Source organism: Canis lupus, chromosome 8, assembly GCF_011100685.1.
Source record: "Canis lupus familiaris isolate Mischka breed German Shepherd chromosome 8, alternate assembly UU_Cfam_GSD_1.0, whole genome shotgun sequence".
Taxonomy (NCBI): domain Eukaryota; kingdom Metazoa; phylum Chordata; class Mammalia; order Carnivora; family Canidae; genus Canis; species Canis lupus.
In genome coordinates, this window is record NC_049229.1 from 29468673 (window position 1) to 29488722 (window position 20050).

Genomic DNA, 20050 nt, shown 5'->3' on the forward strand with positions numbered 1-20050 from the left:
AAAATTATCACTTATCACATATTCAGATTAGCTTGAAAGCCTGAGAACTATGGTCATCTTTTGAACCCTCGACTGATCAGCTATAAATGGATTATGCTGTACGAGACCTGAATGTGCCAATCTTTATCTATACATGTTTTTGAAGGAGCCAGTGTGCCCTTGTGGCCACCAACCTCCCCAGTAGGAGGTGGTATTATGGCCATAGCTCATGAATGTGTAGATTTTAGTATCTTTCACTCTTCATAAACTTTTGGGGAAGATTACCATAAACTATATAGGATCAGGAGAATTATGTTCCTAAGAATGCTTAGAATAGCCTGCTGTTTCAGGTAGTTACTCTAGGGCATAGTTACTTGCTCCTGGTGAATGAGAGAATGGATCCATTCAGTTAGAGAAACATTGTGTAATCCAGAAGAAAACTACATTTACATCTCACTTTCCTGAAATTAAATGTACATCCACTAGCTCCAACTGAGAAAAATAAAAATTGAACAATTCTAAAATGATAGTTTGTCACCCAAGTGAATCACTGCAGAGATAAAAGAGGAATAATGCTTCAGTAAAAACTGAAGTTTCTGAGAAAATTAACCTTGAAATGAGAGGAAAGAATGGAAAAAGAAAAAGGCTACCTTCTAAGAGCTGGACTATCAGGGAGGGTGGGCGAATATTAGAAGATGTCATGGAAGCTGAAGGGTCTCGGGAAAGGCACAGTGCCAGCTGCTTCTGAGAAATGTACCTAATGGCAAAAAGCAAAAAGCTCTCCAGACTTTTACTGGCAGAGTTTGGATTTATTATGACAGCCTTGGAACCAAAAATGGTTATAGTTTTCTATGACAAACTTCACAGGGAATCAAAGATTTTCAGAGATCAAGCCGAGAAGGTGGTGTGTGTGGGTATAGTCAAGGGAAGGTATGAATGATGCTCATATATTCCATGTTTTCCAGGAGAAAGCATTAAAGGTGAAGTGTTAATACACTTGTTTTTCATCTTATTCCAACAGAAGACCAGATGTAATCTTTTTAAAGAGTGACTTCCCAATGTATTCAGATAACTGTAGGGTGGGGAGGAAGCAAGTTGCACTCTGTTACAAATAAATGAAAAACCATAAGGTGACAGACAATACTAAGCACACTCCCACCCTTATTCAAACACAAAGGCAGAGGAAAAGTTCATGCTATCTGCCAAGAAATTATTTTTGGAGGGAAACAAGCAGATACACACATCAGCAATAGGAGCAGCAGCAAAAATTCTTCTGTTCTCCAAAATACTTAAATTGAGAAAACTTTGATTAGTTAACCTCTGTTGGAATAGTTTTATTTTTTTTTATTTTTTTTATTTTTTAAACATTTTTTATTTTTTTTCTTTTTATTTATTTATGATAGAGAGAGAGAGAGGCAGAGACACAGGCAGAGGGAGAAGCAGGCTCCATGCACCGGGAGCCCGATGTGGGATTCGATCCGGGGTCTCCAGGATCGCGCCCTGGGCCAAAGGCAGGCGCCAAACCAGGGATCCCCTGGAATAGTTTTAGAAGGGACCTGCTTGTCATGAATTGATAAAAAGCCAACATACAAACACTAAGGAAGGGAGTGAAGGGAATATCGAACATTATTGAACACTGTGCAACTTCCCTACCAAGTTTGCATTTGTCACCAGAATGGAAAACTAATAAAATGTTTCTGGTGTAGCTTTAAAAAATTTTTTTCATTCTTTTTTCTTTTTCTTGAGTATGTTAAGTCTAAGACGAGAGGCCCTCTGTCCCCACCCAGCAGGGCACTCTTTCTTGAGGGCCTTGGAAACAAAGGAAACCAACTGGGGAACTCAGGGCAGGAGCCATTTGTGGAGAGCTTGCAGCCCATAAAGCATCAGGCTACACAAGAGGGCTATAGGTGGGGCGAGGAGGATGCACAACAAGGAAGAGGGGCAGTTTCTGCCCTTTAGGAGTTCCAGATCTACTAGGGGAAGGAAACAGACCACAGTGTGGCCTAAGATGTCACTGGGAAGGGGTTGGGGGTGGGGACTAGGTTCTAGTTCTGACTCTGTCATTGGCTGGCCATGTGATCTTACAGAGTAGGAGTGGTCACTTGTCAAATGAAGAGATTGCATGAAGGTGCAGATCTCTGTAAAATGGAGTAATTAAATGTGATCAGGATTTCTCTAAGTATATTCCAAAACAAAAAAACAAAAACAAACCTGGTTAAATAAATTTGGAAAAACTGCCCTTCCCTGACCCAACCCCCACAGTAGCAGATAGGTTCTTAATACCTTTAGTGTATCACAGGCTCCAAAGTCCGGCTGTAAAGGATTCTTTTAATTTGGCATTTCCCAAACTTATTTTCTGAAAAAAAAGTCTGCTGATATTTGCAAAACATGCTTTGGAAAATGTTGATCTATTCACCCCTCCCAGCTTTAGAATTCTACTACTGCTAGTGGTTATCTTTCCTTAGGGGCTTGTCACTTCCCTTCTCTGCACTGTGCAGTCAGGCCTTTCATTGAACCTCTTGGGCTGAACCTAACATGCTGCCTCTGGCTTTACTTTTCTTGACTCTATGCTATTTAAATGTTCACATGAAACTAAAAGAGTTGGAGCAGTTGACCTCTAAAATCTGTATAAATCCTGAGATTTTAGGATTCTTTGAATATTATCACAGCCACTGAAGACTGAAGCAGGATGTATATAACTGAGGCTGTTCCCATCACAGCACTAACATTTACTAAACAAGAACTTTGAGATGAAATTCTATATCCTGCCATTCTGTACACTGCCCCAAACTCAATACTGTATTTCCTTGCAACTTCCTTTCCCCTTGACTAATACAAAAGAATATATAGGGAGACAGTGTGTGTTGTACAGGCTCCCTAGACCCATTCTAGAGGAGACAGTTAGGAGACCAAGGGGGTGCTTCCTGCAGATCTGTTCTTTGTAGGTACGGCTAAAGGTTTTTCATGTAAGTGAATTCTTACAAAACATTAGGAAACTATATATATTCACCATACCTAATTATAAAAATACTTAGCGCATGTGTTTCAAATTCAGCCAGAGTACCCTCCAGTTCCTGGCAGAGGCTGGAGGCCCAGGATGACAGAATATGGATAAGGTAAAACTTGAGAATATTCGCAGAAGTCAACTAGCCAAGGCTTAGAGGGTTGAGTAAAATTCTAGTTCTCTGGTGTAGGATTACTATATCCTCTTTTTTGCTCTGTCTTGACCCTTCTTTAATGTCACATGTTTCTTTTTTAGCCTCATTTCCATGTCAACAAGATTGTTGAAAAATACTTTTAAGACAGAGGTGCCTGGGAGGCTCAATCGGAAGAGCAGGCAAGTCTTTCTCTTGGGACTGTGAATTTGAGCCCCACGTTGGGTATATAGATTACTTAAACTTAAAAGAATATTAAAAAAAAAAACTTTTAAGACACACACTCAAACTAACTTTCTCAATTGTCCAAATGTAGTAGCTGGAGAGACTGAAATATTAACCAACCTAATTAACAAGAAAGCCATTCAATTCATTTTCCTCCACTGCAGGCCTTACAGTGAAATCTCAAGGTCTGGTCTCTTTAAGGGGCTGAAGTGCCATCACTGAAAATGAATGGTGAACCGACTGGGACACCACCAGTGGTTTCTTTCCCCCGTCTATGCTTCAGGGAAATGCAAAGCTGGCATAAGGTGTGTGAAATGCCATGTAGAACAGGATACTTCAGCCCCCAGTGAAGAAACAAAAGAGAGAAGAGAATGAGGAAGAATGTTCACACTTCACTGTCTGAAGGCTTCAGTAGGACATGTGAAGTTTGAGAATTTCCACAGGCTGACAGATGCTATTTAATAGAAAGAAGTAAAAGAGAAGATTCTTAAGGTTTGCTTCACATAAAAAGGGGTAGTTCTTGGGAAACCCAGCCCATTTTGTAATTTTGTCCTATAATACAGTAACGACGGATTTAACATAAGCCTAATTACTGCTGAAAATAAAGTTATGAACAAAAGGGTTTAGCAAAGGCTGACTTCAAAGTAAAATAAGGTAAGATTTAATCCCAAACATTCTCCTTATTCTAAGTTTTGATCATTCTTGGGACCCTAACTGGATTAAAATTGAAATGATCTGACCAGCACTCAGAAGAATCATCATAGCATATACACAAAATAGAGAATAAAATTTTAATGGTATCAAAAACAGAACTTTTTGGCCAATTTAGTACTTGCTGGAATAAAGTTGCAAAATGTTACTCAGTAACGGACTTAGCTTCTAAATCAAGCCGGAATTACACATACTCTGTATATTACTTGAGTATATACAAGTACATTCCATGATAACATGCAGAGACATGGAAGCAAGAAGAGTACGACCAAATCAAGATCACCATCTCTATTGATGAAATAATGAATTGAAAACAAAACACCTGTTCAGTAATCCAAGACTATCTCATTTTGCCAAGGGGGTTTTAAGTGTTGCTCTTTTCAAGAATTCAAATAAACTCCATATGGTTAAATCTAATTTTGTTTCCTCAATGTGAAAAATAAGCAGATGATATGCTGTAGCTATGGGTATATCCTTTTTTTTAAAACTTATTATCAAATTAAAAGGTTTGATAGACTTTTCTCTTCACATTCTAGTAGTTAAGAATGAATCGTTTAAAGATCTTAGACATTTGAATGTCACACCACCTACAGCAACATATGCTCAAGTACCTTTAATGATACAGTCATATGACACAGGAGTTTAATTTTCCTGAGAACTAAATTAGACTTATGAAGTAAAACAGGGTATGAAAATGACCTGAGTTCACTGGAATCTCTATATTTGAAAGAGATTGCTTCAGCTTTGCTAAGATTTCATCAAAAGCCATTTAGAGCAAGCATTTCTTAGGGAGTCACATATTTGGTCATGGAACCTTGGGATCTTTTTAAGCACTAAAAAGAAGTGCCTTCTGTTGTGCAAATTCAATGAAAGGCCAGAACAGACAAGAGAACTGATGGTGCTGCAGGAGAACCTATAGGTGAGCCTATGGATTCCATTATTTGTAAAGAAGAGAGTAGGTGAGATGTGCAACTGACCAGATTTGCTCCCAGTCTGACAATGATTACTAGGCAGCTAAAATCCTTGTAAGATAAGCAAAGACAGCACCGTAAGTGGAACCTAGTAGAATCCACTAGGGAGTGAGGGTTGGTTGGGGTAGAGATGGTCCCCCTCCAAGTAACTCTCCTTTGTATGTGAGAACCCCAGAACATATACGAAAAGTAGGCTAAATAATGGCTTCAGTCTCTTCTCCAAATTACACATTTCAACCTTTGTGATTATTATTGTTTGCAAACTAAGAGGTCACATGTGAATTACTAGTCACTGAACAGCTTATAAAAGAATACAGTCTAGCCTCAATCTGAGCTCTTCTGTTTGCTCTGTAATCTAATTCAAGGCACTTTAAAATATTTTGGTGCCTTAGTGTATTAACATGTAACATGAGAAAGACACTCATTTACTTCCCACAGGGAGCTACCACATAGATGACTGAATCTTAAAGCATTTTGAGCTCCTCAGATGAAAAGCACTGTGGAGACCATCACAGCAGAGGAAAACTCTCCCAATGCCTTGGAATCCTGATCTATGTGCCTTGTGTCCCAACCAGGTTTTCTTATATACTTCGCAAGTAAAATCTGTTGGTGGCACTCCATTCCTTTATATATGTTAATTGTTTGGCACACAGATGTTTATATATTTAAAATAGTTGTAGTACTCACTACTCCAAAGTTGTTTACTAATTGTCCAATAAAGTTAATGAAATGTAGCCACGATGGAGTACTTTGTGTCAAATTTAGAAAACTTGAGCTTTTTCAAAGGTACATCTGACATAATACAAAGTTCATTTTTTTTAAATAACTGAACTAGTATTAATTATGTGAAACCACAAGTTTTTAATGCAAAAAATACTGAGAGTATGCCACAGTGTCTTTATATTCATCTGAAGAGTACAAAGATGGAGTTTTGAGGAAAAAATGGTAACTCTATAGAAATCAAATGTGTTTCTTAAATTGTTCAAAGGAAACATTTAAAAATTTTCATGTTTCATATGTTGAAATAAAGTTGTTAGAGGAAATAAATTATAAATACAGCAGTAGTTTAAATATTTCTTTTTTAGCATTAATTTTTCTAAGCAAGTTAAATTCAAAACACTTGAAATCTGTTATCCTCTTCTTCCAAAGGAACTGTGGAGATAGAAGCTTTCATAGAAATCTACAACGGTGATAAGACCTGTGATCTTTACATAGACTACACTGGACCTTGGCCATTTTAGATTTACAACATATTTTGGTTAATACATTAGATTCAACTCATTAATATGCTTTTATATTTGGGAGAAATTAACATTGTGATTTATAACCTTACAGTTCACCCAAACGCAATTCTAGGTCTTGATTCTCTGCAGGGGGTTGTATCAGACTCATAATTAAAATGATGAAAACTGTAAATAACTTCTTTCAGGCTGAAAAAATATTTGTTTTTTAAATAAAGTGCTTTTAAATTCAAAGGTTTCTTGCCCTATACAAAACTGAAACACTTTAACCTGAAATCTCCATATCTTGACATACATATTTTAACAGAAATAAATCAGTTTTGGGCCATTAATGTCCTTCGAGAGTTCAGATTGGATCTAAATTGGGTTTTGCATTACTATCGTGCTCATGTTTGTACATGAAGGTTAAAAGAAAGAGGGCAACATCCAAGGATGACCAATAGGCAGTATGCGATGTGACAGCTGACCAGTAGCGGCTTTCCACAAGTCCTTCTCTGAGTTCAAAATCAATTCTGTGATCCAATTCCACTAAAAAGAAAAGAGAGTCAAACAAATGAGTAAGTTTTACAGTATGTTCTATATAGACTTTACCTAGAGTTGAGAATAAAAATTTAGCTAACAGAAGTGATTCTCCTAATTATATTTTTTTCCTCTTACATGACCATCCACTGTAATCTTGTGGGGGTTGGGGGAGATCCAACCGCAGTCTAAATAGCTCAGGATTCTATTTGGTGGAGTCCTTTCCTTTGTATGCTCAGGCCAATATGGGATAATAAAGGAATAAAACAACAACAAAAAAATCACTTGGTATCACACAGTATATCTGGAGTAAAGAAACTGGGCTCAAATCTGACTTTCCCATTTTTGTTCCTAATCTGTAAAATAAGGAAACCGTCTCTTGCAAAACCGTGGGCCAGACTTATATGCAGTGATGTCTGTGAGGGTGCACAGGTCACTCAAAGGCTCCTTCTCTGGGGCGGCCCTATCCATTACCTTGCTCTGTTGTGACTTTTTGCAGTCCCGGACTCCCCCTGTGGCTGCCATCACACAGCCTGGTCCCCAAGCAGTCAGCAGGGCCTCACATGCGATGTACAAGTGCTCACTAAATGTATGATGGATAAAGAATCCACTGGGTGGCAGGGGCAGTTAAACTGGGAGGAACAGTCATGATCCTTGGGAAGAAGGACTTCACTTATAGCTACTACTCTCAAATAATCCAGTGAATTCAAAAACTTTTTTTTCCTAAAACCCATAGAAAGTCCTTGCAATACCTGTTAGAGAAAAATCAAGGCTAATAAGAGAATTACAAATGATTCATTTAATAAGTCCTTAGAGATAAAACACTTAGAAAAATAATATTTTGATCTTTAGGAACTCCTTTAAAACTGTCATTGGGCGATATAATACTTTGACGGAGCTATCTTAAAAACAAAAAAAACCTAAATCTTTGTTCAGAGTGCCAGAAGATGCGGAAAGTAAAAGGTGTCAAAAATCAAGGAGGTTGGAAAAAAAGTTGGGTTTTGCTTTCTAAAAAGCAAATTTGGTAGTTGCAGATGGGAAATCCTATTATTCTAGAGAATACTTTCACATAAATATTTAGCTAATGCTTATTTTAAGTAGGTATTTTATGACAAGATCCTTTGGTGATTTAAAAATGCATATAGTTGTTATTTTTCTATTCAACTATGCTTTTCTTTTTCTTTCTTTTTTTAAAAATATTTTATTTATTCATGATAGAGAGAGAGAGAGAGAGAGGCAGAGACACAGGCAGAGGGAGAAGCAGGCTCCATGCCGGGAGCCCAACGTGGGACTTGTTCCCGGGACTCCAGGATCGCGCCCTGGGCCCAAGGCAAGCACTAAACCGCTGAGCCACCCAGGGATCCCCCAACTATGCTTTTCTGACAAGGAACACCCATGTTGTATACAGATATATATACATTTTCAAATAAGCAGTATAAATGCCAATTAGGTTATAAAACACTCGTAAAATATATTGACATAGGCCTTTTACAGTTTTTTTTCCTTTTACACTTTTTAAAACTATTTTTCTCATTTAAATTATAGTAAGCTAATCCACAATAAAACAGAAATAGCTGCAATCCATATGTGGAACTGTGGGATAGTAATATCTGAATCTTTTATCTTTTGTATTCTGTGGGACATTTGAGTTTGATTTGTAGGCACAGTCTGGCACAACAGACAGGAAGATGAAAAAAGAGGAAACTGGAATTCTCAAGCATGATGAAGAGAAGTCAAGCTGCAGTTAGTTATAAAGAGGAGAAACAAGAGGAAAACCAGAAGAGATAAGAAAAATACACATTAGTATCGGCAAAGACCATCAAGTTATAATTTTTTTTAAGATTTTATTTATTTATTCATGATAGACACAGAGAGAGAGGCAGAGACATAGGCAGAGGGAGAAGCAGGCTCCATGCAGGGAGCCCAATGTGGGACTCGATCTGGGAACTCCAGGATCATGCCCTGGGCAGAAAGCAGGCACTCAACCGCTGAGCCACCCAGGCGTCCCTCAAGTTATAATTTCTACTTTAAAATGCCACTGGAGGGGATCCCTGGGCGGCGCAGCGGTTTGGCGCCTGCCTTTGGCCCAGGGCGCGATCCTGGAGACCCGGGATCGAGTCCCACGTCGGGCTCCCGGTGCATGGAGCCTGCTTCTCCCTCTGCCTGTGTCTCTGCCTCTCTCTCTCTCTCTGTGACTATCATAAGTAAATTAAAAAAAAAAAAAAAAAAAAAGCCACTGGAGAATGTCTTCCTAGTCCAACAGTTTTAAGTCGAATTGTTGTTTTAAAGTCAAAGCAAGGGAGATTTTTTCTGTTTTAGTAAGTATTATTTGGCTTTGAAACTGTGTCTGTAAAATTCTTTTTTAAAAATATTTTATTTATTCATGAGACACACAGAGAGAGGCAGAGACACAACACAGAGGGAGGAGGCGGCTCCATGCATGAAGCCGGATGTGGGACTTGATCCTGGGACCCTGGGATCACGCCCTGAGCCAAAGGCAGACACACACTCAACAGCTGAGCCGCTCACCGGCATCCCTGTGAAATTTATTCTTAAATGTTGTTACTGTCATGAAACACTGTCTTTCATATACTAGAAACTCAAATGCTGAATTATCATCCTATTATGGCTCTTGTCATTCTTATCACCTACGGGGACTCTAGTAAGTGTTGTTAAATAGACTGACCATCTCTACCCCTTGCTATTTATCTGTAGGCTGCCCTCATCAAAATGGGAATAAAGTAGCCAGCCTGTACCTGATCACTGGTTTTAGTCTCTCATTTTCCTTAAAAGGTTTACAACAGACAGTCTGGCTGCCCGTCCAGTTGACCTTACATATGTTGATTCTACAGGTAGAGGAATGGAATTAGGTGGGCCTATGTCTCATCTTCTCTCTCCCTTTTATGTAGATCATAGAATTCCCAAGGGAGTAAGGGTCCAGATGGCAGTACCATTCTTTACGTGATGTGAGATGGGCTCTTAGCCCAAGTAGGCCCAAATCTATATGGAATTGCCTTGGACCTATTTTCTCATTATTAGCATATCAAAAATGGGTGGCATAACACAGCTGATAGTTTTTCCTAGTTTCTCTCACCAAGTGAGGTCAAAGAGAAAGGAGAACATAAAATCATCACTTTATCCTTTTTTTTCTCTTTTGAGTGCCTAAGGGCTAGAATTCCTTTATCCACAAAGCCTCAGATCCTGAACAATTGAAGAGAAGTGAAAATGAGAAAAAGATCGTTAGATTTTAACAATCATTACCAGTTTGCTTATACTGCTTTAAAACATGGACTTTTTTTTTTTTTTTTCTTTTCTGGGAGTCTCACAAACAGGCCTATTTCCCTTCCTATTCCCCAAAGTGAATGTTGGCAATTTATGAACTATTTAGGTAAGGTGTCATCAGTACTGTGCTTTCATCAGAGAACTCTCTACACAAGTCTTGTCCATATGGATATGGTATTAAGAAAAATATGTATGAATATAAAGTAAGCATCTTAGTATTAAAATGTGTACTAACTGGACAGGTTTCTACTATTTTAATGGAAGCATCTTACCTTCCCTGGAGAGAAATGTTCAAAACCTTAATTTTAAAGTTATCTTGAAGTACCTGGGTTGCTCAGTCAGTTAAGTGTCTGACCCTTGGTTTTGGCTCATGATTTCAGGGTCATGAGATTGGGCCTTGAGTTGGGCTCTGTGCTCAGTGGGGATGGGATTCTCTCTCTCCCTTCCCCTTTCTCTCATTTTCTCAAATAAATAAGCTTTTAAAAAAGTTATCCTATTTTTAAGTAATAATTATGGTAATAATTGCATGATTTTTGGCTATAGGCAGACACCAAGAAAAATATTAGTAAAGGAAACTGTTTTCAAATAACTGGCCAAAGATTTTTTTCATTAAAAAAAAAAAAAGATTATGCTGAGTTCTTGTTGGTAAATTATGTTTTCTTATTTCTGTGCTGCCTCAGGGCAGCTATACATTTCATGTGGTAGGTGTTTGACATTCAAGGAATATTTACATCTTGTGAGTTGTTATAATTTCAAATATATTTAAGAATATTCTCCAACTGTCATTTATTTGAAAAAAAAAAACCCTCTAAAATTAGTTTTATAGACGGTTTTCATATCTGTCAAAATAATTTCAAAATAATTTCCCAGCACTAATATATCCTGAAAGATATTCAAATATCTCACATTTGTAACAGATGGGCTTTATGGGTGAATACAGGGTTTAGTAAATTTTGAATAAAAGGAACTCTAGGAGATGGCCAGATTTGTTGGAACCTCTAACAATCTGGTTTAAGAAACTTTTCCTATTATATTTGGAACTATTCCTTTCCATTCATCCTTTGGTTCAACTAAGTTCTAGTTCTCTACATACCCTGTGCTTTGCTTATGCTGTTTCTTCTCCCCAAAACATCTTTTCATCTCTGCATGTCCAAATTCTACTTCCACAGAGCCTTTTATGATTTCTCTAGGTCAAAGCATTTTCTCAATCCCTAGAACTGACAGACTCCTTTACTTATACCTTTGTTATGTGGCTCATCACATTCTATCATATATTATAATTATTTATATAGTCATCTACCTCCCTACTAGAATATGTATTCTCTAGAAAATACTTAATTTCCATACCAGCATTTAACATCTTTATGGGCAGTACTGAGGTCTGTTTCATTTTGCTATCTTTTCTAGTGACTAGCTTGGTACTTTGGCTCATGGTAAACATTGTTAAATGAAAAAAAGCAAGGGGAGAGAAACATAAGCCATATACATATTACCATTTGAATCAGTTTGGTGTAGTTACGATTAGTGGTCTAATTGCCTAGATAGCTGGGATGGTTTTAAGATAGTAGATATAAGGGCTACTTGAATGCAGGATTAATAAGTATATCAATTTTCCTTCACCCAATAAAATATGCAAAAAGCACAAGTCAAATAATTTTTTCAATGGATTTGACTATTTACATGAGCAGGGGCCAGAGAGAACACTTATATAAGATCATTCCTTGAAGGAAATGCATGAGGTTACATCAACACAAACTGTTGCTAGGGAGCAAAAAAACTCATATTAGTTTGTTATAGTAAAATACTGTTTTGGAATTTTTATCAAGTTAAGAGTTTTCTTGTTTTTGAAAATAGAGAAAAAAAGTATGGATATTAGCAATTAAATAGAGAAGTTGTATAATTAGATGCAGTTGAAAATCCAAGGAAAAACCTGTAATGTATTTTTTGTTACAGAAAAATCTAATATTAAAAAGAAAGAAAGAAAAAGGAAAGAGGGAGGAGCTGTGGAAAAAAGAAAGTTAATGATAAAAATGATTTTTTAAAAAGATTTTATTTATTTATTCACAAGACACACAGAAAGAGAGAGAGGCAGAGACACAGAAGAGGGAGAAGCAGGTTCCCAATAGGGAGCATGATGCGGGACTTATCCCAGGACCCGGGATCACGCCCTGAGCCAAAGGCAGACGCCCAACCACTGAGCCACCAGGTGTCCCTAAAAATGATTTTTAAACTAGGATCAATCCTTAGTAATACATTTAGAATCTGCTGAAAATTAAGAGACTGAAAATATGTCTTGCATCCAAAAATACTAATTTTTAAAAGTGATCCTATCCCTTTTAAAGAACATTAAATATTTGTGTTGAAACCAGATATCAGCAGCAATGGCACACCTACAGCCCTAAGTAGAAATGTTACTAGTATCTGAAATAACTGGGAATGATTATATTTCTTATACCATAAAAACTTTTTATATCTAAATGTCTTACATGAAAAGAACAGTGAACTCTTTCGAAGCCTTTAGGACAATAAAGAAGGAAAATGGCCTAATGCTTTTCTTCCCTCTGTAAGATTCCTTCTTTGTAGGAACACACAGGATTATCATTTTAGCACATTAAGCAGCTAGTCAATACTTGGGTTTTAGGACCACCACTACTTAAGGTTAGAAAATACATATAAAATAGTCTATGTAATGGTGACATTCAAGCTGATCTCATAGTTTCAATGAGCAGAAGACTTCTAAAGTAGATCATTGTCATAGTATTCTGAATGCTATTCCTGACATATACCATACCGAGGGCATTATCTTTATTCTGCATTACATTTTCCGGAAAAAGAAGTTGTGGGAGATTAAAGAACGATTCCTGAAGTCTGAAATCTGTGAAAAAAAAAACACAAGATGTGTAAAGTGCTGGCTGATGATTACAAAGGACCTTCAACGATGTAGTGGCCAAATTTAGATGACTACCCCTAAATATGCTGATTAAACCTAGCAGACATAAAGAAATACACTTTGGTTTTTATGAAGAGCTCTTTCATGGAAAATGTAAGCATAATTAACTTTGAAATACAAGGTCATAATCTGTTAACACTCAGATATCCCCAACATTTATAGCTCATTTAAGTTCTAACCTAAGGTAAAACATGTTATAAAAGAAATAGTTTTTGCTTTTCATATGTTACAAACACGGGGGAATATAAGAAATGGAACCATAAATAAGCTTAGACTTTTCAAAAGAAATGAAGGATAGCTATCTAAGATGCTTTAACTTGATGACAATAAAGTGGATTCAACAGACAGCACACACATACTCTTCAAAGACAGGAACCCTGATTGATTCATGAATTCAAAGTCTTTGTTCATCTTACCCTCAAAAAGCAAGAGAATCAAAGTCCATAGCTTCAGAATAAAGGTTATCAAGAACTGAGGCAATCAATGTGAGCAGAAAGAAGGAAGGAAGCCAGAATCGCCTAATCACAATGACCAAATTCCAGAAAGAAGATTTAAGGAAGAAAGTCTTTATGATTTGCAAGATATAGTCAAAATAGCAAGTATGACATAAGGAATGTCTTAAATCAGGATTATATAGAAAAATATATTATTGAAGCAAATCTAAGAATTAGGCAAATCTTGAGAATCTGATTTAAAAGGTGGAATCCTACTATAGTACTTTCATTTTAATAGTTACATCTATGTCTAAAGATAAATATATGTAACCAAGAGTCACAATTAGCTCATATTTAGAGGAGAATAACAAAGAATTTATACCTAAGAATGGCAGAAAATGAATTTTGTTAAGCCATCAAAATATGATGATGCAATATAGCTAAGCATCTCTGTAACTGCTGTCCTGAAAGAAGAAAGGTTTTTCTATTATTCTTTTGAAATTACTATGCTAAATAGTAAAAAGACCTAAAAGCCAGCTTTCTTCCCTCAGATCCTATAGACTGTCTTTATGTCTTCATTACCCTTTCTAGGGGGCATTAATATTACAAGGAATTGTGACTTTTTACCTGCCATCTTACAAAATTCTTTCAAAGTATTATTTCCCAGAAGTTTAGAGTTTTGACCTCTGCATGTCACAAAAGAATTCTGTATTTTTACAGTCACATTTTTGATATTAAGTAGAAATGAGAGCTTAAGTCAGCAGTAGTACAGGAACTCATATAAGAAAACTAAAAAATGAATTTGTACAAAGTCCAAAATGAATTTTCTAGGCAGTGTTCAAAAGGCTTACAATTATAAAATTTTCAGTACTCAGAGTTTGACATAAATAGACTTATGCTAAAAAAATGCTACTGGTCCAAACAGGAACATCCAATTCAGGAATGTCCAGGATAATTTCTCCTGGAGTGGGGTTGTCTGTGGAGAAAGACCCAGTCTCTAGGACTGCCACACCTGAACTTCCTTTTTAAGTTATATTTTATGGATGGCAATGGATAATGGTCATTTTGAAATTTAGAGTAGCTGATATAGCAAGAAAACAAGGCTGCAAGTATCTGAAATAAAATCTGCTTAAACGTTTAGAGAGAAAGGAAGGAAAGTTTTCTGCTTGCTATAGTTACAAAAAGCAGCTAGTTCGAGAATCTACATTTCCTTATGTAGCCAATGGAAAAGTAAGACTTGATTTATAGTCTTATTTAAATGGACATTTAAAAATAAGGTTCGAATTTAGACTCTTGAAATTAAATATAAATAAAATGTATAAGAACTTCATAACTATTTAAGATTTTAAACCTTAGAAATCTTTTGGAAAAAATTAAATAAAGCTCTATTCTAATGCTAAGTCCAGCATAACTATCCATTCATTCAGTTATTTCTTGAATATTTACTCTATGCTAGGTAAGCTGGGATAGGATTGAAAGCCATACAGCAGATCCAATACAATATAAGCCTTAAAGTCTTATAATTTGGTTGGATAAAGAGAACTATAGAATTAGCAGCAGAATGGCTCTGGCATAACAGCTTTGAAAAAGAATCATGAATATCACAGTATAGGTCTGAAGCAGTTAAATAAAATTTTGAGGCTGAAAAGACCATATTTTTAAAAAAGATCTACTTTATAAAACCAGGGGGTGCTCACACCAGAGATTGTTTTATGCTTGATGTTTAAGACTCCTGTGCCACCAGGCTCCGATTATTAATGTTCTTAACTATTAATTCACCAATGCAGAGTAAAACTGCATTTACCTGGGAGCTCTACTTAAAAATATAACCAGAGGAAAAAGTATTTTTCCTTTAAAGCTAACTTATGCTTTAGATTTTAGAGTTGACTGTTCCTGTCAGTATCTCAATCCTTTCCACATTCAAGTTGCAAGTGATATAGTATAAACGTAAGGAAAGAAGAGTATGAACTAACATGCAGAATCCAGAAAGCCAGAACTGCTGTGTGGAAGGGTCTGTGTTGCAACAGTGGTGGTGGGAAGCGAGGCAACAGACTTCTTCTCGTCTTCTATTGAGTCTTTTGATGTCTCAGATGGCTGTGATGTAGATGAACGTCCAAATCTTGAGAACAACATTCCACCAAGGCCCTTTCCAATGCTAGCGGCCCCTGTATTTCACAAAACAGGGCAGTCAGACTGTTGAATTACACCACATACCAAGCTAAAGAGCACCATCCATAGTTACAGCCAATTGGCAGAGGAACCAAGCCATAGTCATATTTTTCCAGGGTGGGAACATAGGAAAACTGCAATTTATACTGTAGGTTTCTTTTCTTTTCTTTTTTCTTTTTTTTTTTTTTTTTAAAGAATTTTCTTTATTCATGAGAGAGAGAGAGAGAGAGGCAGAGACACAGGCAGAGGGAGAAGCAGGCTCCATGCAGGGAGCCCGATTTGGGACTCGATCACGAGTCTCCAGGATCACAACCTAGGCCAAAGGTGGCGCTAAACCGCTAAGTCACCAGGGCTGCCCTATACTGTAGGTTTCTAAGTAAAAATGGTGTTGAATAGAATGAGAGTTGTACAAACTGCAAAAATCTAGCTTACAAAAAAAGGAATAAAGATTCTATCTCATTCAAGGGATCATTGTTTATTAAAGTATTTGGTAAGGTTAAAAACTTTAATAACAGAACCATGCCACTGACATGAGCATATATTTATTATCGATATGCTTTACTACTGAAGTGAATATGTTATAAAAAGCTATCATAAACTATCGATATAACAAAATATCAATGAAAAGTCAATTTATAGTGCCATCTTGTGGCATTCTATATTAAGACAACCCATAACCAAAAGCAATGAACTAATTTAAGGGGCACATAATTGAGCTCCAGCAGTACACCAAACATTGTGGCTGGTGGAGATCATTTAAAGAGAAATTAAATATCCTTGTTGTCCCTAGGATGATAGAATTTGAGAGACTATTGAGTCATGAATCAGAGAACTGGTTGGCACCCTTGGGGGCTCCTGAGAACTCAAGTACTCTCTCATTTTACATATGAGGAAGCAGACCCTTAAAAATGATGTGACTTACCCAATACCTCACAGTAGGTGGCAGAGCCAAGATTAAAATGAAGGTCTTGATTTCCAGACTTTTTGTCTATCCAGCTATCTCATAGTCTAAAACTACAAGATCTGATCTAATTAGAACCTTTAGGGCCTTTGGCTCTCAATACGAAAGAGAGGGTAGTTAATTCTAAATGCAGGAATTAAATGTTGGGTATTTTGTAACAGAGTATTTTCAAGTAACCTAAATTTAATGCCTATCTAAAAAAACGCTTATATTTACTAATAAGAAATACTTAGGAGAAATTACCTAATATACTTGCTTTGCCTATATTTGTTATAGATTCCCCATAGTGTCGGCGGGACAAGACTGGTGAGGTCACAGGGCTTGGTATTGTTGAGATGCCTTCATTCTCTGAAATTGAGGTAGGTTCTTTTGCTGGGTGGAGAAAGCTTGGCTTCATATACTCATAAGGTAGAGGATTGGAAGTATTATACCAGTGGATCTGGACAGGTGAAATGTTGCTGTAGTGTTTCAGTATTAACGGTTCTAATCTATAAGCCTTGAGATTAAAAAACATTCAAAGAAACACAACATTAAGGCACAATGCTTGGATTTTATTAAACTGTTTATTCTTATTCTATTGCATGCTCAGCAGACCTTAGGGAATTTTTAAAAACCTGGTATTTCTAACATGCATTCCTATTTGTTCACTATTAATAATATGTAATATGTGTAATTATATATCCTTAATGATAAGATTATGGAAAAAAGCTAGCATAGGTCTAAGTTAACAGTGCCCACTGATTTGTCTTTCAGACAAACAGATTCATTTTTATTATGTTCTGGTATCATCCTAATGATTAGATTTATGTTTGTCTTACCAACAAAGCTGAAGTAGTAAATAGTAAACCAGAATGTGATCAAAAATCAATCTGTAATATCTTAGGAGCTCTTAGTAAGCTCTATTTTCAAATAGATTAACATAGTAACAGCACAAATTAGATGCTGATACAAGACCATTTGTCTAATGTGAAGAAAAGATGATATAGCAGAAAAGGCAATGAATGGATTTGGCATTGGAATTCCCCCAAGTTCGTATTCTAGCCTCTGTCACTTATTAACTGTATGAAATCTACCAAGTTGCAAGGTCTCAGAGACACTGTTTCCTGAGCTGTACAAAGGAGATTAACACTTCCTACCTCATAAGGATGTGGGAAAGAATGGATAATGTTTGTAAATACTGCCTAGCAGAGTTCTGACATAACCGTTATTTAAAAAAACTTTACTTAAAAAAATCAGAGAAAAACTATAAAATGAATAATAACTTAAATACAATGAGTTTAGAGCCCCCCCTTTATAATATAACAAAGTTAAGATTATATGAAGGACAGGGTATACAATGAAAACTCAGAGTTCCTCTATGAACTCAAGTTCACTTTCAAGTTGTGAGACAATGAGTAAAATGAATGTATACTAAAGAAATAATGTCTAGCTGGGTTTTTTCACATATATTTTACTTAATACTAACAACTTTATGAAGTAAAATATCATCTGCATCATATAGATAACAGCCTTAGGAGTGACATGGCCAAGATAGTGCAGTCTGTATTTGAATCTAATACTAGTTTCCAACTCAGTGAAATTTATTTCTTAAATATAGCATTTTTGATTCTTTAACATATAGGAAATTTTCTAAAATTCTCGTATTTAGTCAATGTTATATTTACTTGGTACTAGCTAAAGATGTTTTAAAAGACAAAGCCATTTTTTCTGAGAATGAATGATATTTAAAATGGTTTGTTTTAAACTTAGTTATACCTAGCCTTGTCTTTAAAAAAGGTTAAAGAGCATTTTTCTCATTTAAAAACCTTACTTGGTATTAAAAAATGGTCCACCTGGATGCAAGATCACTGGAGTGTTTACATTAAAAAATTATTAACAGTATAAACATAACAGAACATAAAACCCCCCAATTTTATAATCCCACCAGGCTAAAGTAAATTCATCCATTTTTTCAAATATTTTCATCTCTAAGAGGATCTACCAGACACATTTCAGTACTTGTAGCATGCTTTACAGAAAGAAGAATTTAAAGTGGGATTTTTGAAATTTATGGTTGCTGGGTTATTGGTATCACAACTGGTAATGGTTTGACAGTTGAGAAGATTTTTTCCATGTATTAATTGTCCAGAGATAATATTTTTACATTATGCTCTTACACTGTAACATAAACAGATCATCTCTAAAGTATTAGCTGAGCCCTAAACCAAAACACAAATGTCTTAAAACTATTAATCTATGAAGATATCATCAGATAAATGAATTCATTTCTCATTAGTTAAGTTGTACCTTGTAATATTTCTTACAGTCTTTAGGAATGATTTAATATTGAGGGGAAAATACCTAACTGCAACTCACCACTGGATCTGTTGGATGAAAAATATTTAATAACCGGTTACAAATTTCTCTGGGCAAAATATGGTCTTGACTTCCACTATTTCCTGGGCGGATGCCACGCAATGCCAAGAAAACCGCTAGTGGGGATCCCATGCAGAAGAAATTCTCAACCTAAAATGAGAAAGTTATCCTAAATTTTAAAACTGGTGAAGTGTTTTTTATCAGATTTGGGCACAACATAATACAAATAACAAAATTATTTTCAAATATAAGTCTTTTTTCATGAGCTTTGTTCAGATGGTATCTGCATTATTTGTTAATTATATGCCAACCATTAATTATTCTTTTTTTTTAAGATTTTATTTATTATTCATGAGACACACACACACACACACACACACACACACACACACACACAGAGAGGCAGAGACACAGTCAGAGGGAGAAGCAGGCTCTATGCAGGGAGCCTGACGTGGGACTCGATCCCAGTTCTCCAGGATCACGCCCCGGCCGAAGGCGGCGCTAAACCGCTGAGCCACCCGGGTTGCCCACCATTAATTATTCTAAAAATCTATTTTCAGAAGCAACTCCATTTTCCTTTAAACTAATAGAAAACAAAAGAGGAGAAGGAAGACCATTTCATTGTGTGTTTCCTCAACACTAGTTAGTTTCCTTAAGCTACTATTTTGTGTTACGTAATATTCTAGGTGCTACGAAGTCTGTAAAGACCAATAAGGCAGAGCTTATGCACTCAGAGTTTACAATCCTGTGGGGGAGGCAGAATAAAATTAGTGAACAGGGGAAAGACTGCTATAAGAGAGTAAAGAAAGGAGTAACTCCAACTCTGAGGGTATGTTTTATTTATTTATTTTTAGACTTTAAAAAAAAATTATTCATGAGAGACAGAAAGAGAGACAGAAAGAGAGAGAGAGAGGCAGAGACACAGACAGAGGGAGGAGCAGGCTCCATGCAGGGAGCCCGACGTGGGACTTGATCTCGGGTCTCTAGGATTATGCCATGGGCTGAAGGCAGGTGCTAAACCGCTGAGCCACCCAGGGATCCCCTCAACTCTGAGGGTTTTTACACAGCTCTTTTCACATTATATGAGGTTTCTTTTCT

General features: G+C 36.4%; 1 protein-coding gene across 7 annotated transcripts in view; it reads right to left on the reverse strand.

Annotated features, from left to right (window-relative positions):
• Nucleotides 1-4127: 4127 nt before the first annotated feature.
• The window catches only part of DDHD1 (DDHD domain containing 1), a 109008-nt gene continuing 93085 nt past the window's right edge, over nucleotides 4128-20050 (reverse strand). For 4 of the 7 annotated variants that reach the window (XM_038544742.1, XM_038544743.1, XM_038544745.1 and 1 more), the window contains 5 exons: nucleotides 18953-19102; nucleotides 16841-17093; nucleotides 15441-15632; nucleotides 12875-12958; nucleotides 4128-6810 (listed from right to left, as the gene is read on the reverse strand). In XM_038544742.1, coding sequence (XP_038400670.1) covers nucleotides 6629-6810; nucleotides 12875-12958; nucleotides 15441-15632; nucleotides 16841-17093; nucleotides 18953-19102 — 861 coding nt within the window. In that variant the 3' untranslated portion in view covers nucleotides 4128-6628. The remainder of the gene's footprint in view (nucleotides 6811-12874; nucleotides 12959-15440; nucleotides 15633-16840; nucleotides 17094-18952; nucleotides 19103-20050) is intronic. The other 3 variants (XM_038544744.1, XM_038544747.1, XM_038544748.1) reach the window with 1 other exon arrangement.